Genomic DNA, 25,812 nt, shown 5'->3' with positions numbered 1-25,812 from the left:
TGTCGTTGTTATCGGCAACGACAACAAATGCGGCCTCCGGAGGATGCAGCCTTGGAATTGGGACACAGCCACTGTCTGGGTCTGAGCTTCCTTTACTCAGGAGAGGAGACACAGCAGCATCCTTCTTGAAAGGAGGGGAGAGGTAAGTATAGTAAATTTGTGGTCCTCCTACCTAAACGTGGGACACACATACATACACAGAGGTCTGCTGCTGTGTTTCATAACTGAATCTGACTTCAGATCAGCGGAAAGATGAACAAATGTTTAAAATAAAATCTAAATAAAAAGTTTTTTTATTATTTGCGAAAATGAAACTTAAACTTTGATAATTGTTTACTACCGTTTTTATTCCAAAGTATCCAAGTACTCTTAATCAGGAGGCAGAGGATGAAACTACCTGAACTATGAATCCCACCAGCAGGTGGCGGTCATGCGCAGTGAGTAGACACACAATCCACGTGTCAGTCCAAACGAAACGGCATGAGACTGGAATCACATTTATCCAGTGATGGGATACGTTTGACGTTTAGCGTGTTTGGGGTGTGTAGTTAGTGTGTAGTGTTGTGGATAGTTTTGTGTTGTGTGTCAGAACAATGAGGCGACTGTTGTCTCCAGGTAGAAACAGGAGTGATACACCTGCTGCTGTCAGACCTGCAGGTATCAGGCTGTGATGTTCTCCTTTGGAGTGGCACAAATAATTTGTCTTATTAAATGCAGAACAGCTGATTGTTCTGTAAACAGTTTCAAGTGGTTATAAAAAAAGGGTAAAAGGTAAATTGCTGCAAATAACTTTGTTTGCAAAACTTGTGCATATGATTTTAAAACTGACAAATATTTGCATTTAAAGTTATGAAATATGATTCAACGAACTCTCAGATTTTATGTTTTTTGTCTGATTCTAGATCAATGTTGTTAATACAGTTTGTCAAAATGAAAACATGACTGTAAATTCAGACACGTGAGGTTGTGCTGAAAAGGATGAGACCAAACACGGCAAATAAACAGTTTTTAAAGGTGAAATGTGGAGGAAACATCAAAGTGGTTAAAATGGCCAATTATACCCTGGACCTCAGAGGGTTAAACGTTTATTTTAAGTAACACAATAGTTACTTTTCAAGTAATTAATTACTTTTAGAATCTTGTAACTCAGTTACTAACTCAGTTACTTTTTTGAAGAAGTAACTAGTAACTATAATTAATTATTTAAGTAACTTGCCCAACACTGCATTTATCCATCGACTGGAAGACTTTATTAAAGAGAGCCGAGTTTACACACAGCAGAACCCAGCAGGCTTCCTTTCACACTCCACCTGATGGAGGTGAGCACCTGGAACATATGGAGCGCCAGGACTGCCATAATGAATTAATTAAATACACCATTAAATAATTAATTAAATGTGGCAATAATTAATTAAAATTGGAATTAATTAATTAAATAAATAGTTATGATACATGTAATTAATTAATTATTGACACATTTCATTAATTATTGACACATTTAATTAATTATTTAATGATATATTTATTTATTTCATTTTGGCAGTCCTGGTGCCTGGCTCTCATCATGAAATAATTTTATCTGTCAGCCTCACCCATCAAACTCAGGGGGCGGGGTTAACGCTGATCGAGTCAAAACCATTGCTTTGGCCTGGTGGCCATTGTTTCTAACACACAACAACCGGCATGTGGAAGCTAACAGAACTGAACTTTGAAAAACCCTGTTTGTGTGTCACCAAATACCATTTTAATATTTTTTTAGCCGAGAATGTAGTGGTTTAATCTTCATGTGTCTGGTCGGTTTGTCAAGATACAGCCTCTTTGCAAAAGTGCTTCGATGATTTCGGAGATGTCTGCCCAGTCTCACGGCAAAGCGTGGGATAGACCCGTTCGCCTCACAAGCAATCCCACCGACAAAGCGCAGGCCCTGGTACACAGCTGTAGTAACCCCCGCTGACTTCTTTTACTGAGGTTATATTTATCAGTGTTTTATTTCCTGAAGTTCTTATGTGTCCTACGTGTTTCAGTCGCCAATTCTGAATTATAACTAACATTAAAAACATGTTTAAGGAGGAGAGAGAGCAAATAAATCTGTTTAACATCTGATCTTTGGGTTTTTGTTCAGTAATCAGCGTGACCTGTGTATAAACACATAAAAGAGATAACGTTGGTGTTTCTGTCATGTAGTAACTGCTGGCTTTAACTGTACAAAGGTTGTTCGACACTATGAAACACATACAGACTTCATGATGTTCGGCTAATATTTTTATAGTGAATATTAATCATGCTGACCTCGCTCTGTACACCACGCAGCGAGCTCAGCATATCCACGATATCCTCAGCTCCATGAGTTAACACAAAGTTTCCCAGCTGACTATCTAACTGCCAACTATTCCAGAGACATGAAAATATACAGCATAAAGAAAAGTGTAAGAGACTCAGCAGCAGATTAGAATAACAGTTATACATTTAATAAATCACCAAATGAATCCAAGAAATGAGCAAACCTGTTCCGACAATTTGAGTTTGTATTCCCTCAGCTGCAGACTCGCTGCTGTTTAAATGTTTGAAAAGGAAGATTAGATATAAAAAACGTCAAACATAGACTCAGTCTGCCTTCACATTTGATATGAGGCCAGCACGTATAGTGGCTGTGTCCTGTTTTAAGATCATACGTGTAAAATTGTCTGACCTCCGTCGATCCAGCCGCTCAGAGTCCGTGGTTACCATGGTTACTGCATAAGCAGCTATAATGTTAACACCTGGCACTGAGGAAACCTCCCGGCAGCATGGGTGTTTATGTTTTTCATCGCAAAAGAACTGTCTGAATGGTTAACTGAAGTTAACTTGGATAAATTATAGTTAAGGAGTATCACAGATAACACCTACGTGAGCTGTGCGACTGTTCACCACCACACTGAAATCAGCAGGCTGTTACTGAAATACACGTGCTATATCATAAACTATGATATAAATAGGGAGGTCCTATTAACATGTTTAGTTTTGAAGGACACCTTCCTGCCTTTAGTCTCCTTCATGAGCAGTATTAGTTTTCTTCTAACATCCAGAAGTCTGCACGATGTGTTTCATAGTTTGTAACAAGCCTTTGACAGGTAAACATAACATGACCGAAAAAGCAAAAAAAAAAAAAAAAGAGAGAGAGAGTGTTGACATAAGAAGAGAAAATGCTCTCAATTATGGAGACAGACAAATGGTTCATTTATGTTTGATGTGTGTTTATTCCTCCCTAAATATCGTCGGTGAAGTTTGCCATGCACGTCAGATTTTCCTGCGCATTTTTATACGTCTGCCAACAGAGAGAGAGAAAAAAAATCACATTCTAACAGACAGCTGGTGCTTAGAATACAGTTGAATAACTATTAAAAAACAGATGATATTTAGATGATAGTTCAGTCTAACACATGTGCCAGTGAACCATTAAACGTCTGTGAAACTATGCAGTTATGAAACGTAACTTTAACCTCAGCCAAACCGATTTGCTCAGTTGTAAATAAAACAGCGAAGTAAACGTGACCCGACAGACAGAACCTGAGTGAATGAAGTCCAGCGTTTAACCACTGAGAGCTAAAACTCAGCTGAGGTTTGAAAGCTGTGTGCCGGTGATTGGACATCAGCCGCTGATGAAGCTGGTTCGCCTATAAAGTGCTCTGTAAGGAAACGAGCTCCAGCAGCTCTGCGCTCGGGGAAAACACTATATTTACATATCTTGTGCAGAAAAATGCGCTGACATTGCGTTATATCGAGCACCGGCTGCCCAGTTAAATTGTGACTATCACCAGGTAACGTAGGCGTGTTTCTTGAATTAGCAGCAGGTGTTAAACAGCTGACAGATGAGGAGGAGGATGCATGCAGGTAAACTGAGGGTCTGTTGAGCTGATCGCTGGTTTCGTGAGAAAAATGTCAGCTCGTTCTTTATGTTACAGAAGCACAGAGACACAAGACCAGGCGGAAAGAGACGATCGTTCGGTGAAAATGAGAATCTGCGAATGCAACATGTGGAACACGGAGAGTGGAATATGTAAACAAACCGGTTAACGTAACCCCCTCGGTGCACTCTGCATGCTAACTGTTAGCAGAGCTAGTGAAATCTCTGAAAACATCTGAGCACTTTTGCAAACATGTTCTATGTTGACAACCTGACCAGACATACGTCGTGACATTCGCGGCTAAAACACTGTTAAAAGTGTAGCTGGTGACAGAAAAACGGGGTATTTTAAAACTACACCACCACCATTGCTGCCTGTGATTTGATCTGCATTCTGGGATAACTGGCTGCCCCAAGTCTACACAAGCAATCGATTATCTAGGATCGACCTGTTTTGACTTACTTTGCACGGCAACCAATCAAATGTTAGAGAAGCTGCATGGGCAGCGTTAACCCCGCCCCCTGAGTTTGATGGGTGAGGCTGACAGATAAAATTATTTCATGATGAGAGCCAGACGCCAGGACTGCCAAAATGAAATAAATAAATATATCATTAAATAATTAATTAAATGTGTCAACAATTAATTAAATGTGTCAACAATTAATTAAAATGTGAAATACATAAATAATTAATTAAATGTGTCAATAATTAATTAATTACATGTGTTATAACTATTTATTTAATTAATTAATTCCAATTTTAATTAATTATTGACACATTAAATTAATTATTTAATGGTTTATTTAATTAATTCATTATGGCAGTCCTGGCGCTCCATAGGAACAGACCAAGTCTGGGGTTCGCAAACCAGATGAAAACAGAAACGTCCACAAACATTAAACCACAATACAACACATGAAACACATATTTATATTTGTCCTATAACTAATTCAATAACACATAGATGTCAACCACACTATTTAAAGTAAAACTCTCCCCTAACTCACACTTTGGTTCGCTCCAGGAGCTCACGAGCAGGTGATTGGGCTGCAAAGGAAAACACCAGGGAGGCGAGTACTGTTAGCACACTGCTCTTAAAACACAAAGAATTTTGGTTACAGACCAATGATAGAACTCAGGTTCTTCTTCCTGACACAAGTATGATGTCCACTCACTCTGTGTATTCACTTAGGCTACGTTCACTCTGCAGGTCTTAATGCTCAATTCCGATTTTTGGATCAAATCCGATTTTTTTTTTTTTTGTCTGCTCGTTCACACTACAAAAAAATGCGACAGCAAATGCGCTCTAGTGTGAACGCTCAAAGCGGCCCGCATGCGCAAAACAAGACGTCACACACAGCGCGCTCTGTTTAGACCCAGAGCAACAGTATGTTTGCTGATGGCCTTAATATAAAGACTTCGGACTTTACGTTTCCCAATTTTTGCTTTAAGGTATAAAGTTATTTTGTTATCTACATACGTCCTAATAATGATCCTTATTGCTGTTTTAGAGGAGCGGTGCTTCAAAGGATAGCTGCAGATTTCTGTCAGAATCTGCAGGTTATACAGTACAAATAAAATGTTCACGTTTCTCCAACGTTGTCTTCCCAACAGTTTCACTGACATCTACACTGGATGGCCAGGAAGCGTTCGCGATGTCTTCTCGGCGCTGATAATCGGCGTCTGTCTTGTGTCAGTGACGTAAAAGACGGATTTAATGCTACATGACCATCAAACAGCAGCTGCTTTATAAAACATCAGATATGTATCGGATTCAGGACCACATACGAAAGTGACCCAGATCGGATTTGAAAATATCGGATTTGTGCCGTTCACACTGTCACACCATGATCGGATATGGGTCGCAGAGGGTCACAAAAGTCGGATTGGATGCGCTTTCGCCTGCAGTGTGAACGTAGCCATAGATACCAGCTAATGACCTAATAAAGAATCACTACCACAAATGTGTTTCTTTTTTTATTTAGTTGTTAAAATATCAATCACTCAAATGAATACAAATACAGGTGCGTGATGGAACCCCTGGCCTCCGTTACACACCTGTATCATCTGAGCTTGTATATGAGGAGCAGGATTTTAAACTCAGGATTTAACAGGGAGCCTCAGTAAATCAGTAACAGTCATCCCAGCAACACTTCTCACCCTCCACTGAGGACAACTGCTTATCCAGACTCGTTACTTCCCCCAGGGAGCAACTGCATTAAAGAAAAGTAAGTCATTATATTACTTTGGTGCTACCGTGTCCATCTCTTCACGTCCACACTCCTACAGCTGCTCCACTATCGCCCTGCCCCTGCACACCACCCAAAACCAGCTGAGTACGTACAGATAACTGAAGAGCCTGTAACTGTAATGTGATTACCTAATCCATGCAGTAATCACATTACTGAAAACAGTAATGTGATTACTGTGATGTGTTCTGTTCCAACACTGTATGAGTAATGAAATTAAATTAAATGAATGTGAAACTGAAGTCACTATTTTTTTTAACAGGAGAATAAAATTTGGATGAAAAAGTAAAACTAATGAAACTAAATGGAAATAAAATTAGTAAAATTAAAAGTGACATGAAAACTTTTCCAAAGGAAATTGAAATAATTTAGCAACTATGATGTCAAAGAAAACGGTAAAAAAAAAAACCTGAAGCAAAAATATTGCAATGAACTGTCAAAATCAATCGACTGAAACACACTGATCATTGATTAAAGCCGTTATTCCAAAGTATCCGAGTACTCCGCATCAGGCGGAAACTACCTGAACTCTGATGTCACACCAGCAGGTGGCGGTCATGCGCAGTAAAAAAACAAAACCCCACACACACCACCGGTATCATCTGTGAAACAACTGAAAGTCAGCTGCACTTCCGGTTTGAATCCCACTGATATGATTAAATATAATGACGCCCATAAATATTTACTAGAAAAGAAATAAAGAAAACAACAACGAAACAAATGGAAAAATGTGTCATAATAAAAATGTTAAAAGAAATATAAGAAAACATGGAATGGGCTGAAACAAAGTAAAACAAAAATTATTTATAGATTAAAAGCAGAAAATATGAACCAAACTGAAGAAAAAGTAATTCTGGTGTTTTTAAATAACATCTGTAAGAATAATGCAAAAAAAAGGTGTGTTTAACAGAGTTATTGTAGTGCCTAATTAGTTTTTATTCCGTTTTGACTCAGTTTTCAGTCACTTTTAATTTTAGTTCAGTTTTATTTAATCATAATAACACTGCTATTTAATGAAACTGATTATTTATTTTAGTTAATTAGAATGTGTTTTTATTTTCATATTTAGTTTTATTTAACTATAATAACCCTGCTATTTAATGATAATGAAATTTTAGTTTAGCGTGTAACTTTTATTGTGAAGGCGCATCCGGCCCGCGCGACCTCGCGCTGGGTAAATTGGCGGGTCGGAGTTTGTGGGAAAACAAACGGAGGAGAAGTTTTCCCGGAGTGTCGAGCTATTCTCCTTTGTTTTCATGATCTTCATCAGTCACTCCTCCTCCTCTTGGTCCGCTGGGCAGTGAGGCTCCCGTGACGGACAGACCGAGCCGGAGGAAGAGGAGGATGCGGAGATGAAGCTGCTGCTGTGGATCGTCGTGTTATCCCTGCGGAGCCCCGCGGGGAGCTGTGGGAGCGGTGAGTGTCCCGGGGGTCGTGGGCAGTTAGCACAGGAGCTAATGCGACCGCTTTACATCCGCCGAACTCCGCCCGAAAATTGTCAGATTTAAAGATTTTACCGCCTGTCAGACACTCACAGGGTTAGGCTCACCTGACGCTCCGAGGTGATGGAGCCTCTCAGTAAATCGGCAACGCGAGTCACACCAAGCAGCGTTTATCTGAAGCTGGTTCGCTTTTTTTCTAACGTACAGACCCCTGCTCTGACCCGAACCCGTGACAACTTCACATTTTAACCGAGTTCTTTCTGGTTTGTTGCGTTCGCGACGATTTACCTTCAGGCTCGTGACAAACTAAAGAGGTCATGCCATGAAGTCATTTACAGCACGTGGAGCAGCTCGCAGACACATTATATCGGGCAGTTCTTAAATGGAGTTTGGTGTGGGGACTCGTAAACAGAGGTCAGGGGGCAAAGTGCAGCTTTCCGGGCTGATACTGAAGCCGTGGGCTTCGGGAAGCTTTTATGGTCCCCGAGTCATGATGTGAAGCTGTCAGTCATTTTATTCAGGACCCACGTCACTGCGGGTGTGTTGCAACTCACCTGTAAACATGCGCGCGCACACACTGCAGAATAACCAGAGTTCCTCAGGTTAAATCATCAGACTTCTCAGCACAGCTCTGAGTTCATGTCCTCAGGTTTCAAGTAAAAAATAATCTAAACTCTTTTATTGATATCACGTCTAAATCCCGAAGTTTCAGGATCACATGAACACCTGTAGCGCCTCACCTGTTTGTGTGTCAGACTGAACCACAGAGTTAGTCTGCTCACAGGGGCGGAGCATTGATTAGTATTGGTTATTGGTATTTTTACTGATGCTTCGCCCAGTGCACCATTACGTCATCCTTCCAGGAAGTGATGACTGCTGCCTTGTGATGTCATCAGCGCATAGAAAGGCTTTCACCTGGCTGCTCTCTGATTGGATCTGATGTTTGATTGGGTTTCAGTCAGACTTTCAAAATAAAAGCAGTTGAACTGTTTGAGATCCTGTATTTTCATGAACCCTTTAAATGTTCAGATTATTGATCAGTGATCAGGGAGAGACTGAAGGAAGATAAAATAATAGATTCTCAGGCAGCTTCTGAATGAAGTTCTTATGGAGGACGTCAGTGATGATGAGGCTGTTCCAGAAAGTTCAGAGAAGTGTGTTAAGTTTGAGATGAAACACTGCTGCGTGGAAAACACACACACACACACAGATCTGCTGATGAAAACGTGTTAAACTTTCAGTATGACAAAAGAAATGATTCAGACTGAAGAGCTTGGGTGAATGGATCAAGCCGACTCCTCCTACTCCAGCAGGTGTGGTGTTCACAAAGCATCCGTCCAATCAGACGGTGTCTCAGGGGAACGAGGTGCGGCTGGGCTGTGCAGTAGAAGGCGTGACGGAGCCGGAGATCACCTGGATGAAGGATGGCGAGAAGCTGTACAGCACAGATCAGGTGTTCCTCACACTGGGAGAGCAGCACTGGGAGACATCACACAGGTGCAGAACACTCAGTCGATCAATGTTTTTCTACTAACGTTTCGTTTGATTTCCTGAAAGTGCTTTTCAGACTGGGGGGCGGGGCTGCCAGAGTGCTGTGATGTCATCGTACTGTCAAACCACGTTTGTCTCTTCGTTTAATTATCAGCCAGCGGCGCTCACTCCGCGGCTGCTTCCTGCTGACTCAGCCGGAGGTTATTCCTTCAGTGTGAAGCATCACAGTCTCCCTTCTAAAAGGGAAGAAACACAATATTAAAGTTTTTAGGCTAAATCCACTGTAAGAAAGCAGCTGGAGTTCCACAGGGTTCTGTACTGGGTTCTTTAGTCCTGATGCCTCTGGACCTTGTTAAGGTTCAAAATATTGGGGATGGACACCAGAGGAAAAACCCACAATCTGCTACGTGAGGTGCAGATGTTTGAAGCAGAGCCCTCAGCTCGTGGATCCAAAGCTCTCATGAACCTTGCTCTGTGCTGGGCCGGTGCTGTGTGACTGTTATTGGGTCTGATGTTGTGGTCTGTTTCAGTGTGAAGTCGGTCCAGCAGCAGGATGCGGGTCAGTACTGGTGTGAGGTGGAGTTCCACGGCCTGACCTTCTCCTCTGAGCGAGCCTGGATTACAGTGGAAGGTGAGGACCCTGAACATGGTCGCCTCCTCCTCACGTTTCCCATCATGCTCCAGGTTCACCTCCTCTTCTTCCTGCAGGAGTTCCTCACTTCACCCAGGAGCCTCAGGATGTGGCGATGTTCGCCGGCACACCCTTCAACCTGACCTGTGCCGCCATCGGCCCCCCCGAGCCCGTGGAGGTGCTGTGGTGGCTGGGGGGAGTCCAGGAGGGGGAGCCCAGACCCTCACCTTCCATCCTTCACGTCCCAGGTCAGAGAAAAATGACATCCAGGTGCATCATGGGAAAGGTCCTCAAGTATCAACCAGCCTGTGGGAGGAGCTACAGTGTGCCATTTAAATTCAGAAACGTTATTACTGAAATGATAAAACACACACACCTGTTTGATAAATGAGTCAGACACAGCTTTATGACCCCATTATTCAGCAGTTAACGACACGCCAATGCACGCACACACACACACACACACACACACACACACACACACAAGCTGGATTTAATCCACAGGTCGGTTTAACTGGAGCCAGATCACGCCGTGTTTCTCCAGATTAAAGTTTTCCCACACAGCCTCAGCTGATTCATACCTAAAATATCTCTGATATTCAGAGTGTGTGGTGTGTGTGTGTGTGTGTGTGTGTGTGTGTGTGTGTGTGTGTGTGTGTGTGTGTGTGGGGGGGGGGGGGGTGTTTGCAGTGGGAGAAACGTCATCAGCTGACCTCTTCAGTTTACAAACAGCACATGTGCAGTGATTCAGGCTACGTCCACACTGGCCCGGATGGATTTGAAAATGGCATTTTTGTCTGAAAGCGCTCCGCCTCCACACTATCAGTCGTTTTCACAGAGTTGTGCGTCCACATTGAAACGGTCGAAAATGCCTACGTTCCAGTCCTGCGCATGCGTGAAACGCAAGAAGACTCGACCTGCCTCATTTCTCTCTGCCGCCTATTTACTTTCCGGCTCTTTTGAAGTGTCGCGGCAAAATGTCGAGGAAAAGCAGCGAGTTTGTTAAATGGACTCGCAATGAGGTGGAGTCGTTGCTGCGAGTAACACAAAGGTACAAAGTTGCAAAAGCGAGTGAAAAGAATGTGAAGAACAGCTCTCTGGAGCACGTGCAGACTGATGTTCATCTTTAACAGGGCTGTCAGAGCAGCTGCTGTATAACGCCATCTTAGTTTAATTGGTCACATGACTGCATCACATGACTAATGTGTCATTGTTTTCAAAAAGTCTCAGTTTTCCACACTGTGACACGAAAGCACCGTTTTCAAAACGCTGCGTTGTCCTTGAGCCAAAACGCCGTCTCAGTGTGGACAGGAGGCCAAAACTGAGAGAAAATGATGCGTTTTCAAACGAAAACGTGTTAGTGTGGACGTAGCCTGATACTCGCACCACTGACTCACGATAGGCTGGGACAGACCTTCCCAAAGTGTGGGGCCCGCCCCCTAGGGGGGCGCAGAGCCATTGCAAGGGGGGGCGCGGCATGAAAAGGGAAAAAAAACACAACACAACGCTTGGACACTGCTAGCACGGGACGCCCACACAAACGCAAAGCAGGAGATGAAGCATCGCTGAATATGTTTCCAAACCAACTTCATTCTAAGCCAAAGACTAGAAAATATGGTGAAGCAAATCTGCCCTTTGGCTTCACCTGCACAGGTGCTGAGGTAGGTCTCCCTGCATTATTGGTTTTCCCTGCATCGGGAGCAGCGCTGGGCTGTTTAAATCACAGACAAACAGGATCCCACATTCTTGATTTTTAGTTCACAAACACTTCTTGTAATGACTAACTACTCCTGACATTTTGGAGATGTTAGCTCTTTACACAGTAAAGTTACAGCAGGTTACAAATAACATCAGGCTGATCCTGCCACAATTTGTTCCCCCGGTTCAAATCATGGACTAACAGGATCCCACAGCTGTTATTTTTTTGAACACATTTTGCACAGAGAGGCATTTTTGGAAAATGTATTGATGCAATGTTGAATATTATTACACAGGAAAAAACAACTACATGTAAAATAATCACACCGTGACGCCTCTGCCTTTGTGAATGGAGGGACAGTAACTGTGTGTGTATGTAAGCTGTAAAACCTGCAGACAGACAAAATACTGTTTATCTGCTATTCTGCAATTCCTCTCATGTAAGCAATAATGTGGTGCACAGCTGACGTGAAAAAAGGCACATACCTTTGACGTTGTGTGACGAACTCTGTATTCCTCGTCCACACGGAAACGCAAAAAATGAGTTTTAAAAAAAAATGTGCGCGAGCGAGGGGGGGCGCGAACATTTTTCTGTAAAACAAAGGGGGGCCCAGCGAAAAAGTTTGGGAACCACTGGGCTGGGAGGTCAGTTTATGATCACTGATATGCAAACTGATTTATCACTGATCAGTGTCCATGAGTCCCATTCACAGAGAGTTGAATGGCTGCAATCACAGCATGTAAGATGGTGACAGATGGAGCCTTAGGCCCCTCCTCCATTCAGAGATAGTCTTTCCCTTTTCACGTAAATGGCCTCCTTGACTCCGCCCTCAAACCAGCGTTCCTCTCTGTCCAGGATGTTACATCCTCATCACTGAAAGAGTGTCCACTGGCCTGTAGGTGTGAACAGACTGCAAAGTCCTGGCCTGATGAGGTGGCTCTTCTGTGTTGGTCCATCCTCTTCACCAGAGGTTGTTTGGTTTCCCCGATGTATAAATCCTGCCAATCCTCCTGCACTTAACTGCGTACACTATGTTACTCTGTGTCGGGGGACCCGATCCTTGGGGTGGACCAGTGTTTAGGATTTAAAATCCACAGAGATGCGGTGTTTAGAGAAAAAGTGTTTCAGCTGGCACGCACGGGATCACTGAGGGTTTTCAGGCAGGCAGCAGTTGTCCTTCTATCCTGGATAAACACATTTACTAAGGGCCTTCTGGATGTGCTGCTCTCCTGCTGTCAGCTCACGCCCAGTGTTCTCACACTCAGCTTCAGTGTAAATGGAAGCTTTACACACGCGCACACACAGTTTCTTGTGTCATCTGTGTTAAACTACATCACCCATAATGCGCCTGGAGCTCCTCTGTGTGTGCGATTAATGTGTGTGTGTGCGCGCAGGTGTGAACAGCAGCATCAAGTTTTACTGTGAAGCGAAGAATGCCAGGGGCGTCTCCGTGTCCAGAACTGGAACCGCTCACATCAAAGGTGAGGCCACACCCACACAGGTGTACGTTGAGCTGTGATTGCATGGCTATGTGTGGGCGTGGCTTGTAAACAGTGTGCCTTTGTGTCTCAGAGCTGCCAGAGGCTCCGGTCAGCCTGCAAATCGTTGGGATGGTGGATAACAACGTAACGTTGTCATGGAAACCGGGAGTCACTGGTCACTCTGAACTGTCCACCTGCATCGTCCAGGTAATGCACACCTTACCCTCATACCTCACCTGTAGGCCTCAAAAAGGTCCTCACTCCCCCCCCCCCCTCCCCCCTCTGAACCAGGTGTCGAGGCGCTCCACCCGCAGGTGGGACCTCCCACAGCGGGAGGTCCAGGTTCCTCCTCACCTCCACACTCTGACTGGTCTGAGGAGTCACGCCAACTACAGCACCAGGGTCTCCTGTGTGAACGAGGTGGGGGCGTCGCCCTTCTCACCCTGGCTGCACTTTCACACACCTGAAGCAGGTAAGACAGGTGCGCTGACCGTTACCTGCAGCAAACATGTGACCGTGTCATGTGACCAGCTGGTGTCTTACTACCTCACAGTTTAGTCAGTAAACACGAGCTACAGCTGTGTGTGTGTGTGTGTGTGTGTGTGTGTGTGTATTTGGGAAGATTCCAGTCCTCGGCGTACAATCAGCTTTTGTTTGTGTCCTAAATCCAGTGTGAGGCCTGCAGCAGGGCTAGCGGCGCCTCCTGCAGGCGGAGCTCACACTGGGCCCTTTGAGCCACAGTGACCCACATTCAGCTGCAGGCCTGAGCAGCTGAGCACAGAGACAAACACCCAGTAAAACACGGCAGGGGAATAGAAACCAATAGAATCGATAGAACCAGAGGAATCAGTTGATGTGCGGTCCGAGTTTTTGTTGGCTCGTATGTGCTTTTATGTACATGTGACTGTGAGTCTGTGTGTCCCGCCTCAGTGCCCTCCGCGGCCCCCAGGAATCTGACATTTGACCTCTCGGAGCAGCAGCTGTTTCTGAAGTGGGCGGAGCTTCAGGTGGACGAGCTGCAGGGTCGACTGTTGGCCTACAAGGTGCAGTGGACTGTGGGAGGAGAGGCTCAGGTGAGACAGTCGTACCTGTCTCTCCAATGTGATTGGAGGTAGAAGGTGACGGTGATGATGTCATTATCTCTGCCTGCAGGAGCCACTCCTCTTTAAGGAGAACTCCGCCCACCTCTCTGGAGGTGGTCGTTTCTTTAACGCGTCCTTCCAGGTGGCGGCCTGCACGGCGGTGGGCTGTGGGCCGTGGAGCTCCCCGGTGCTGCTGCTGCCCCCTTCAGGTACTCTCAGACATGACATCAGCTCTGATGTCACCGTGGGGTGTTTGAAGGACATTGATGGATTGATTGTTGCCTGGCTGCTCTCTCAGCGCAGGTCCGGGTCCCGCGGAGCCACATGTGGGTCGGTCTACTGCTCGGCCTCCTGGTCGCCACCATCGTCGGGCTGCTGCTGGCTGTCGTCGCTCAGCGCCGCGGGAAGGAGATGCAGTTTGGGTACGAACGTGTTCACGCACACCACTGACCTTACTGCAGCACGCCTTCCTGCGTCCACAGACGCGCTGCAGCAGTTTATTTATCCACAGCTGAAAGTAGTCCCAAACAGACGCAACATGTGAACTTTTAAAGATGTTTCTGTACGTTTCCACGTGTGAACCAATGAGCTGCCAGCATCAGGCCTGTGGCTGTTTCTCTCATGTGTTTTCATGCTTCCAGCTCGGCCTTCAAGTCTCCGGGTGCAGAGACCTCAGTGTCCTTCACAGCAGCGCGGTCCTTCAACAGGAACGTGACGGACCTGCAGGAGTCCACCTGTGAGTGTGAGCACGCTCAGTGTGTTTGTTGATCGACACGATGTTGAGTCAAGTGACAGACGATGAACACGGGAATGTGTATCAGACCTCGTTGCCTGTGTCTCCCCCCAGTGGACGGTCTCTGCATCAACGACGAGCTGAAGAATAAACTGAAGGACGTTTTGATTTCTGAGCGGCGGCTGACGCTCGGACACATGCTGGGAAAAGGTATCGCTATGACAACAAATGAGACGTGTAAACAGGAACTGTCAGCAAACTCCTCACCTTCTCTTGTAATCAGAGCGACAAACACTAATTTATGAATTGATGTGGGTTGTTTTGTTTTTTTAAATGAAACTAAATCACATGATTCGCGCTGATGTCACCTGACCTTTTATATAGATGGGTGACAGTCAGGTGGTGGGAACACGACAGAAACACCTGTATAACCTCAGCTCTGTGTGTGTGTACAAAATACAACAGAGTGCTGAGTGTGAGGAAACTCCAAGAGTCAGGAGGTCACAAGCACACACACAAAATGTTTAAAAATATCAATATTCATTGAACGTGTCAGAAAATAATTTGTAGAATATGTTAAAACATAAATAAAAGTGCAATAAAATAACAAATGCAAACAGAAAATCACGGTGTGTTTACCTGTGCAGGTGAGTTCGGCTCAGTGCGTGAGGCCTTCCTGAAGACTGAGGACTCGTCTGTCCAGAAGGTGGCGGTCAAAGTACTGAAATGTGAGTTGTACTCTTCTTCTTCTTCTCCTTCTTTAAGCAGCCGATGTGTTGAATAACCAGATCACGTGACTTCCTCCAGCTGACATCACCTCGTCAGGTGACATCGAGCAGTGTCTGAAGGAGGCGGCCTACATGAAGGACTTCCACCATCCCAACGTCATCCAGCTCATCGGTAACCCAGCCCACCACACAGTGGTTAACCGGAGGTCAAAGGTCAGGCAGCGTGATTAATGTGCCGATCTGTCCAATAGGAGTGAGCCTCCACCGGCGTCCCGGCCAGCGGCTGCCGATCCCGATGGTGGTTCTGCCGTTCATGAAGCACGGAGACCTGCACACCTTCCTGCTGCTGTCCAGGCTGGGAGACGAGCCGTTTGTAAGACACGCCCTGATCGATAGCTGATCAATAACCGCGCTATGCTTTGATCAATAACCAATGTGCCTCTGCATTAGGACCTGTCTCTGCACACGCTGGTCCGGTTCATGTTGGACATCTCGCAGGGAATGGAGTATCTGAGCAGCAAGAACATCATCCACAGAGACCTCGCCGCCAGAAACTGCATGTCAGTCCGCCAATCGCAGCCAACCATTCGATCAATGATCTGATTCGCTTCAGATAGTTGTTGTTGTTGTGAGTTTAAATGAGGAGGAGGAGTGGCAGCAATCTTCCACTCCAGCCAAACGTTGAGAGTCTGCTGTTGCTGGTGCTCTGTCATGTGTGTCACATTCAGCGCGTCTACATGGAAGTGAAACTTTAAAGATGAAGGATAAAACTGAGTGTAGGGGGCGCTGTGCCGGCCTTAGCGAGCTCTGTGTGTGTGTTTCAGGCTGAACGAGGACATGACTGTGTGTGTGGCAGACTTCGGCCTCTCTAAGAAGATCTACAGTGGCGATTATTACCGTCAGGGCTCCGTCTCCAAACTGCCCGTCAAGTGGATCGCTCTGGAGAGTCTGGCTGACAACGTGTACACCACGCAGAGCGATGTGGTACGCACGCACACACCTGGGACACACAGACGTCTGTGACGTAGCTGTCCCAGATTACAGATCCTGATTCAGAGCAGAGGACATTTCAGGCTCTTTTCTTTTTTAGTTTCTGCTGATAGTCACGTTCAGACAGCCTGAAAACGATGCCTGGCGGCAGCTCGACACTGTGATTCATAAAAATCCATCCTGACAGATCCATGAGCTGACATGTCTCAGCACTTATTGTAAGTTTGCTGATCAAGCAGAAGGCGAGTGCTGATGCGAGCACGCAGGGACGCTTTGTTCTCTGCAAATGGTAAAAATGGTAAATGGCCTGCATTTGTATAGCGCTTTTCTAGTCCTTAAGGACCCCAAAGCGCTTTACACTACATTCAGTCATCCACCCATTCACACACACATTCACACACTGGCGATAGCAAGCTACATTGTAGCCACAGCTGCCCTGGGGCGCACTGACAGAGGCGAGGCTGCCGGACACTGGTGCCACCGGGCCCTCTGACCACCACCAGTAGGCAAACACGGGGTTAGTATCTTGCCCAAGGATATTTGGCATGCAGCTAGGAGGCAGCCTGAGATCAAACCACCGACCTTCAGATTAGTGGCTGACCTGCTCTGCCACCTGAGCTACAGCCACCCCACTGTAAAGACGATATGACCTGAGAGGAGGTGCCGCTGAGTTTGTGGCATCAGTGAACCTGCAGCAGCTTAACGCTGAGACGGGTTTAAACTAGAGATGGACCGATCCGATGTTACGTATCGGTCCGATACTGACGTAAATTACTGGATCGGATATCGGAGAGAAATAAAAAATGTAATCCGATCCGTTAAATATCAAAAAAGCACCTCACAAAACTTGTAACATGGCGTAACTCAGCACGTCGCAGCAGTGTGCTCACGTGATAGAGCAGCTGTGTGTATTTGTAGCCTCAAACCAGCATTTCATCTCCGAGGAACTTTTCCCAGAGAGAAGTAAAGCAAGTGTGTAAGTTCATCTCTGAATGTTTGTAAAGCATTCCAGCCTTAAGCTTAACAACCGATATATGGAGCGACTGCCTCTCCCTCTCCTGTTGCTACTTCAATCATGAAACTGCTTAATGATCAGCTGATCGGCTTTTCTGTCGTGACTCCGTCTCTCTGGTTTGTTTTTGGCCCACTTTGCACCAGACAGAGGAAACCAGCGGCTGAACAACAGCAGCACGTTTAAGCTTGATCAGCTGTTGTTAGAATTTATTTAATATTACTTTCTACTCGAGGATCTTTTTCTACGTAGCTGACGGCTGGTAACTGTGCAGGGGCGGATCTAGCAAAGTTTAGCCAGGGGGGCCGATAGGGCATTAACAGGGAAAAGGGGGCACAAAGAAATACTTTTCTTTCTTGTTCTCATTTAAAATGTCTAGCTTTTAATAAATAATTATCTGAATCTTACACCCAAAGTTTTAATCTGATGTAAAATATATATAAGTCAATTACTGTATATAGTAACTGTTAAGTCTAATATACCCTAGTAAGCTATAGTACTTTTTCCTTTGGGAAGGTACCATCTGTGCAGTCTGCAGTTCTGTTGTAGAAAGATGTTGAATCTATTTAATTATTCTTGAAAAATAATTTATTTCTGTTCATTTTTTTTTCACACTGCATCAAATTAGAGTTGATTATGTCGATTAAGCATCAGGAGGTGGAGGGTGGTTCCCTATTTTTTTTGCTGGGAGTTTGCAGCCCTATTAGTTAGGTTGCTTAATATTTCTGCTAAGTACTCTTTAAAATACCAGAATAGGGAGGATGGAGCAGGTTTAAGTTTATTAGGTTGATCAGTTTTGCTGAACTTTGAAATATTTTGGGTGCTGTGTGTTTTTTACAGAACAGAATAACAGAATAGCTTTAGTGTTGTTGTTTATTTAAACCTGAGTATGAACTTATACAAAATGCAGCAAGATATTAAGAAAACAGTTTGATTAAAAAACACTATATCGGATTTATATCAGTATCGGACATAAAAAAGTGGTATCGTGCCATCTCTAGTTTAAACACACCTGTGCAGGTGGTTTCTGCTGTCACCTCATCACAGCTGTAGTGCTCGTTACTGCCATCTGCTGATGAGGAGTGAAGCTGTGACATAAACACTACCTTACGTCAGCAGACCAGCTCTTTGTCACATAATTAGATTGTCATGGAAACAAACTAAAGGAACATGTTAGGAGTAAAATAATGACTTTAAAAGTTTCAGGTGTGTGCACTCAGCGAATGATGACCTTCTGTGTGTGTGTGTGTGTGTGTGTGTCAGTGGGCGTTTGGCGTGACGATGTGGGAGATCATGACTCGCGGTCAGACTCCGTATCCTGGCGTGGAAAATTCGGAGATCTACGAGTTCCTGATCAAAGGAGAACGTCTGAAGAAGCCGGCCGACTGCAGAGACGACATGTGAGTGTGTACACAACGACACAAACAACATACTGAAGAAACAACAACACAGAGAACGAAACCCCTTTCAAAATAAAGCTGATCACGTCAGCTGTGTGCACTCTTTAACCTCTTTCTTCTTCTGTGGTTGTCAGATATGAGATCATGCACAGCTGCTGGAGTCCTGTCCCTAAATGTCGGCCCAGCTTCCAGCAGCTGGTCGGCCAGCTGGAGGCGCTGTGGGTCAGCCTGTTGCCCGCCTCCCCTCAGAAGGAGCCGTTATTCTACGTCAACCTGGAGGGCGACAATGGCGAGCATGGGGAAGGAGCCCGGGCCCAAGGGCCTGAGGAGGCGGCGGCGGCTTCAAACTGGGGCGTCCCATGGCAGCGGCAGGTGGAGCACGAGGAGAAAGACTGGCTGATTGGGTCTGGGGCGGCGTTTGCCATCGGTGGTGACTACAGGTACATCACCGGCCCCTGTGGAGTCTCCGAGGAGGAGGCAGGGGGAAGGTGGCCCACAGACACGTTACAGGAGGAGGCGAGGGACGAAGATGACGACGATGTCGTCATCAACGTGTGACACAGACTGGCCAATCTCAGCGCTCCTCCGTCAGCTGATCAGACTCACTTTAAGGCACGGAGCAGCGGGCGGGTGGAGACGCACTGAGGGACAATCACGACCACTCCTCCCACTACGTTTCAGAACAAAGAGTCAAAGGATCCATTAAGGAGTCGATCAGCAGGTGAATCGGTAACGGAGGGAGATGCTGTTAGTCACCGAGAGGAAACAGAAGGGGGCGCCGAAACGCCTCACATTCATTTCATTAATAAACGTTTTATTTTCAGATCAGTAAATCAATAATTCACGTTTTATTGATCGATCAGCAGCCGCTTCTTTGTTCGATGATTAATCACTTGCTGTTAATTAATCGATTAATCAGCCTGGATATTTTCTTTGCAGCTTGTGTTTTAGAGGACATTACCATTTAGGTCTGGAGCTGTGCTTTTATTTTGAAAGACTGGGGGTTTCCTGAACACACCTGTGACCCTTACATGGGCCGGGAACCTCCAGTTGGACAACCCTGCACTGAACCTGTATTAACAGGGAAACATTTCAGGTTTGACCTTCCTGCTGAAGCTCCTCTCACAAAGCATTTTTCTGAAGCGCTTTGATTTTAGTTTATGATGTGTTGAGAAATTATGGGATGTGTGAAAGCTGCTGGACGTGTCCTGTGAGGCCTCTGTGACCTACATGTGCCTTCTATTGGTTTCTTCTTCACGGTGTGTCCCACCCTCTGTCAGTGTCTCTCTGCTGCCCCCGGTGGTGGCTGTTGCTGTAACAGTGAAGCTGTGTTTTGTTATTACTGAATTAACTTGAAGTTTTAATGGTGACAGACTTAACTGATTTATTGATTTGTTGATCCTGGTTTGCGTTCGTGTCTGCAGTGTCTTGTGTTGCTATGACGACACTCTTACCTCTGTGTGTGATGTCTCACTGACTTCAGGTCTGTAAGAAAGTGATAATTAAATAAAGTGTTTCCTGTTTTCTGCGCTTTGTCTTCTGATCTGAGGTCAGATTGAAAACAGCCGTGGTCAGTAAAAATCAGCGTCCAGCTCTGTGAAATCATTTCAGTTTCATCGTTTACTGCCCGTTTTCAAATTCAAAAATAATCAGACAAATATTTATCGACAGGTTTGCAGCTCTTCAAATAAAATGGATCAAAATAAAATCTTTACTAAGGAATAAATGTACTAAAATACGGGGTAAAGATCAAGTCAGGTATTTAAAATGTAAAACGAAAAAATGAGGTAAAAGAGACAGGAAGTGATGTCACACCACAGGGCGGGTTTGTTTCTTCCACATGATTCTTCGTACTTTATTTACCGCATGCCCATCAATAACAGCTGACAGTCATTTCACAGCTCTAAACAGACTCGTATTCAGCCGTAACACCTCGAGCTGTGTCAGTGAGCCGGTGATGTCTTAACCTGAGTCTGTGGTCTCTGCTAGGGCTGTGCGATATGACCAAAATCTCATATCCTGATATAAGAATTATATCGTCCGATAACGATATAAATCACAAAAAATAAATTCAGCTCGACTTGCATGAAGTGTTTTCAGCTGGGCGTCGTGTACCTGGAGTCGGGCGTTTTAACAGATGCATGAAATGATACATTTTTAGACATAAGTTGTAACGACTGCCGTTTTCTTTGTATTTATTACACGGCGTGCTGCGGGGAAAAGCCTGTTCTAACGTTTGAGTCTTCCGTTTATTTTTTAGCACCTGGCGTCTTTTTTTTACTTCTCATCCGTAAATAATCTGCTCTTTCACGTGATTCAGTTTATTTTGAAAAGTCTCAACAGGATCTTGAGCTTTATTGTGAAAGGTTTATGTGGAACATAAACAAGCGGACACGCGGTGGTTTTACCGCGTGTCCACCTGTGTCTGCTAACGACAACGCATAAAAACAGGCGCTTGTCCGTCCGTAGTGTGGTTATATTAAATATAAGAGAAAGAGAGAACTTTAAGAAATGAATATAGCCACTACAGTGACCATCAAAACGATGAAAAAATATTGCCGTAAACAGTTTATTTTGCGACACCACGAAACAAACGATAGCGTAAAATGAAACGATAGACGTTCTTATATCGTCATCCGATATATATCGTTACATCGAACAGCCCTAGTCTCTGCCCCTCCCTGACTGCGGCTCTGCTAGCCAAAATCAGACTGTACATAAAGGATGGATGTAAAGGTAACACCTGCGTCCTGTTTAATCCGGGGCTGACTCTGAAGTCTGATTGGACAGAAGCCAGCTGATCTGTGAGCTCGCTGAAGTTTTTCCAGACGCGTTTTAGGACAGGAAGCGGTTAAGATGGTAACCTCTGACCTCACAGTTCAGCTCCATCATTCATTTACAGTCTGTGGTCTGAAGGACTGAGACTTGGTCCCTGGCGTTTATTCACTCCAGCAGGGGGCGCTCTGCTGCAGCGCCTGACATTTCCTCTGCTGACATGTCATGTGACAGGAAGCTGAAGGGCGTAGAGGCGACGGCTCAGGTTATTGATTATGATGTGACGGTAATCTGACGTGTGACACGGTAGAGGATGCCTCGTCATACATGTTCAGTGTTAGTGATGTAAAACCTTTTACTGTTGTCAGGTTTTAGGCTTACAAATATTTAAAATAACCTCATATTGGACAGATTTGTGATGTCATTCAGCAGGTGTGTGTATGTGAGTGTGTCGCTGTGATTGTGAACACTAAACCTGCAGGGCAGCCTCGCCGTGTGGCGCCGCTCTGCTTCCTGATAACTGTGATGTAACGGCTCTGAACATGAGTTATGATATCATCAGGGTGGAGCTGCTTCCTATTAGCTGATTGGAGGACCGTGTTGCTTTTGTTTAACATGACATTTAGAGAACACCACACTGCTCCACCTGCGCCTGGTCTCCAGGCGGCGCTCTGATGGAAGCAGAACGTTCCTGCAGGTCGGTGAGAAACGAACCGTGTGAATAAACGGGAAAACACATGAAGACCGTCACACTGAGCTTCAGCATCAAGTGCGGCACTTAGGCCCCGCCCATTGGTTAAGACAGCGATCCCAAGTCTCTGAGACGGGTCGTGGTTCTGTGCTGTGATTGGACGTTTCACTGCTGGTTTGTTCATTGTTTACGTCGGTTGTGATGCAAACAAGAGCGGCTTAACTCTATGGCCAAAGCTATACTATGTTCTGATTTTGGATTTGGATTTAATGTATATAAAGGCTAATTCTACTCACTTATACATTATCCTGTTTTGAATGTAGAATTTTGTTTTTTGTTGTAAAATCTAATATTCATGCAACAAAGTAGAGCGCTAACTTAGCAGCTAGTGTGAATTTGCTTAGGTAGCAGGTTGTATAAACAGACACTATGGGTTTAACACAGGTATAAATATCTGCTAATCAGTGTTAACATGAACTGAAATATCATTAAGATAATTTAATGGGTTAACTTAAAGGGTGAATTTATACCTAAATTCGACCTGTTGATCATACTACAGTGCAAACATGCTTATATCTGCCCTAAATCTGTGCAGTTTAGTCCTTTAGTCTATAGAGCTGGCCATCTTCTGGAGCCAGTCTTAAGTGGCAATGCATTTCTTTTCAGCTCCAGAAGTTGCTCTCTGTTTCTCTGTCTATACTAACGACTGTGACTATGCTAACTGGGATAATAAGGATGGTGGCTAGGGTTATAAGGAAGGCCAAAGCAGTCCCTAATGCTATGTCTTAAGTGTAACATTGCTATGTCTTGTCTTTATAGTGCCAGAGTTGGGAGGAATACCTTAACTCTAATTCACAACAGCAAAACTATGTTGGTTTACTACACAAAAGAGAAAAAAAAAAGCGGCTTAACTCTGAAGGAGCAGCTGAGCGTGCCGACAGACCTGAAGACACAACGACACAAACCATAAACTGACCAATCAGGTCGCTGTGATGACAGCTGTGACATCACAGCAAGAGATGAACCTTCATGGTTTCTTAAATATGAGGATCTGGTGTACTGATGACATCACAGCGCTGCGATTAGTCAGTTTGGTTAACATCGGAAACTCCACGATGATCAGCTGATTACAGCGTTAATCCCAGTTCGCTGTGGTTCTTCAGACTTCACACAGAAACAGACGGTGTGGAGGAGGCCGCACAGGAGGTGGTGCCACAGGAGGCGGCGCCACAGGACAGGAGGAGGCGCCACAGGACAGGAGGAGGCCGCACAGACCTGTGGAGAGGATCAGGATGGAGGTTTTGGGAGGTGTTCAGCGCTGGGACAGAAGCTGGATATTTCACACTTTCATAGACACGCTTGTTCTCAGACTGACCCTCTGCATGTTTCCACGTGGACCTGATCACCTGTCAATGACTGTTATTGATCACTGCTGCAGAAGCTGAAGCCTCACCTGCCACCAGGGACGTTTGAGCTGCAGGTGAAGTTTGGCTAAACTAGAAGATCAAAAATACTAAAATACCTGCTCAAGGCAATACAACCCTACCTGTGCAGAAATGTTGGTCAAAAAAGAAAGAATAACGCAGCAAAAAAGTAGCAGATAGCTGTGCGCACCATCGACGAGGTTAAATCTCAGTTTTCCTCAGGTAAACGCAGAGTTTCTTCTTCTTTAAAACGCCAACATGTGACCAAAGGCCGACGCCCAGAGTGGCTTGTCGTGGGGAGCGTCAGGGAGCAGACTCTGGAGAAACCTCACTGCTGTTCCCGTGCAGACTTAAGCGCTGTCCTGACCTCACGGTTTCCTCCAATCAGGCTGAGAGATGTTTAAACGAGGTGTCAGGTGTTTACCGGCCAATGTTTGAACTCCAGGTAGAAAGTGTGAGCTGAGTTTACCTGACAGGCGCATTTCCCCAGGACAAACACTAACATTGTGGAGGTTCTGGTTCCAGCTACCTGTCACACTCCATGGTGATTGTTTATCCAGGTGTTTTACAGTCTGTCTTCGCGGCTGTGGTTTCCAGATATTTTGTGCTCAAAGGTCTCCAGAGTTTCAGAGCACACCTGTACTCGTACCTGCGCCATCACACGGAGATGCTGCAGAAACCTGAGAATAAAATTCTATACACACACACACACACACACACACACACACACACACACGAGTGTTTTTCTTTTTACCTGTTCTTAACGCGCCCACACAGACCGCGAGATTTCACAGGACGCAAAATTTTGATGAAGCTCAACATTTGGATTTTTTTGGCTGTGAATAAACAGATCTGACCAATCAGATCGCTGCACTTGTACTCGTATCCCAAAGCGCGCACCGTCACTGAACACACATGCGACTCGGCAACACTAAAATAATCCTCACTCACCGCTCGCTGCTGCTCCAGACTGAAACGATCCCTCCTGGGATCAAACCAGGAAACCTGCTGCTGAACGCGTGAATCCAAAAATTCTGAATTTCCTGTTATCTTCATCAGGCTCCGCGTGTGAAGCCCTCTGCATCTACACCTTATAAAAGCCTCCACCCTTTACAGTTAACCACAGCCCGCTGAGTCCTTCACTATGTCCATGAAGCTTCACCCTCCTCCTCCTCCAGGCTGCAAGTCCGACCGTGCAGAGCTCTCACACACACCTGATCACCACGCCTGTACTTTCATTCTTCATAACAACGTTATGTTAAACTGCAGAAGCCCGGGGGCAGGTATGCAGGTGACACTGAGGTCAGAGGCACACACTTGTGCTTAAAACAGAGAGACAAAGTAATCAGAGGACTCCTATTAAACACTGGACACACGGTTACCTGCACTACATGTTTTATTGTAATAGATTACTTATTCACGAGCTGTGTCACGTGACTTACCTGTGAGTGTTATAAATGAGTGCATTTATAACGTGCCGGGTGGGCGGCAGCCACACCTGGCTAACTTAGTGTTAGCCGTGAGCTAACGAGGCACCTGGTGAACCCCGTACGCACAAAATAAAGCGCGCACACAGACACAGGAACGCGCAGTATCAGTGCGGGCTGAATGATCCAGCTGTGGTCACGTGAGTAGTGTGGCGGCAGCTGTGGTTCCCGTGCTGTGGCTCGGTTCCGCTTCGGAGTGTGACTAAACAGAGTCAGCTCGCCCCAAGCCCGCGGCCCGAGTCCGGGTCGAACCGACGGCACGGAGCCCCGGGAGGCGGCGGGCTGGCCGCCTGGGATCAAGCCGCGCCGCGGGGTCTCACCGGAGTCATCTTTGTGTTCTCGGAAGGCACGTTCGAGTCCCGCGGTCGCTCACGGGTCTCCGACGGCCGCTGCTCACGGGGATTCCTGCCGTCACAGCCAGGTTGCGGCCCCAAGATGGCGGCGGAGGCTGCGCAGTACTGGCGGAGGTGACGTGACTGCGGAGGACGCCGCGTGCGCTGTTGTTTGCCTCCCACCATTAAAGACTCTCCGCGGCCAGGCCGACCACCGAACCCGAACAACGGATCCACGGAGCCCCTCGGAAGCGCCGGGCGCGCGGGGGCGAACACAAGGT

General features: G+C 45.6%; 2 protein-coding genes and 1 long non-coding RNA gene across 9 annotated transcripts in view; 2 read left to right on the top strand and 1 right to left on the bottom strand.

Annotated features, from left to right (window-relative positions):
* The first annotated feature begins 7,283 nt into the window (after positions 1–7,283).
* On the top strand, positions 7,284–20,345 carry tyro3 (TYRO3 protein tyrosine kinase). 3 transcript variants are annotated; one of them, XM_082515958.1, is made up of 19 exons: positions 7,284–7,549; positions 8,889–9,072; positions 9,597–9,697; positions 9,775–9,945; positions 12,791–12,877; positions 12,969–13,084; positions 13,169–13,349; positions 13,808–13,950; positions 14,030–14,168; positions 14,258–14,381; positions 14,601–14,695; positions 14,807–14,902; positions 15,340–15,420; positions 15,500–15,592; positions 15,672–15,793; positions 15,871–15,980; positions 16,245–16,404; positions 18,686–18,822; positions 18,957–20,345. In XM_082515958.1, exons 1-19 carry the CDS (start codon positions 7,486–7,488, stop codon positions 19,378–19,380), a joined length of 2,628 nt encoding a protein of 875 aa, XP_082372084.1. In that variant the 5' UTR covers positions 7,284–7,485; the 3' UTR covers positions 19,381–20,345. The 3 variants fall into 3 exon arrangements, with proteins under 3 accessions (XP_082372084.1, XP_082372083.1, XP_082372082.1); XM_082515957.1 differs by having other exon boundaries at positions 8,886–9,072; XM_082515956.1 differs by having other exon boundaries at positions 8,886–9,072; positions 13,169–13,358.
* Positions 20,346–23,573: 3,228 nt separating this feature from the next.
* Positions 23,574–25,190, bottom strand: LOC309695377. The gene is made up of 3 exons (XR_014273134.1): positions 25,155–25,190; positions 24,664–25,034; positions 23,574–24,406 (listed from the first exon to the last, which is right to left on the bottom strand). It is a non-coding gene; the product is annotated as an uncharacterized lncRNA (long non-coding RNA).
* A 146-nt stretch (positions 25,191–25,336) lies between these two features.
* The window catches only part of mgaa (MAX dimerization protein MGA a), a 32,378-nt gene continuing 31,902 nt past the window's right edge, over positions 25,337–25,812 (top strand). For all 5 annotated transcript variants that reach the window (XM_082515944.1, XM_082515945.1, XM_082515942.1 and 2 more), the window contains exon 1: positions 25,337–25,810. The gene's annotated coding sequence lies outside the window, so the exon portion shown is untranslated. The remainder of the gene's footprint in view (positions 25,811–25,812) is intronic.

This window comes from Aulonocara stuartgranti, assembly GCF_965226115.1.
Source record: "Aulonocara stuartgranti genome assembly, chromosome: 19".
Classification (NCBI taxonomy): domain Eukaryota; kingdom Metazoa; phylum Chordata; class Actinopteri; order Cichliformes; family Cichlidae; genus Aulonocara; species Aulonocara stuartgranti.
The sequence above is the reverse complement of the archived record's forward strand: the minus strand, read 5'-3'. Positions and strand labels throughout refer to the sequence as shown.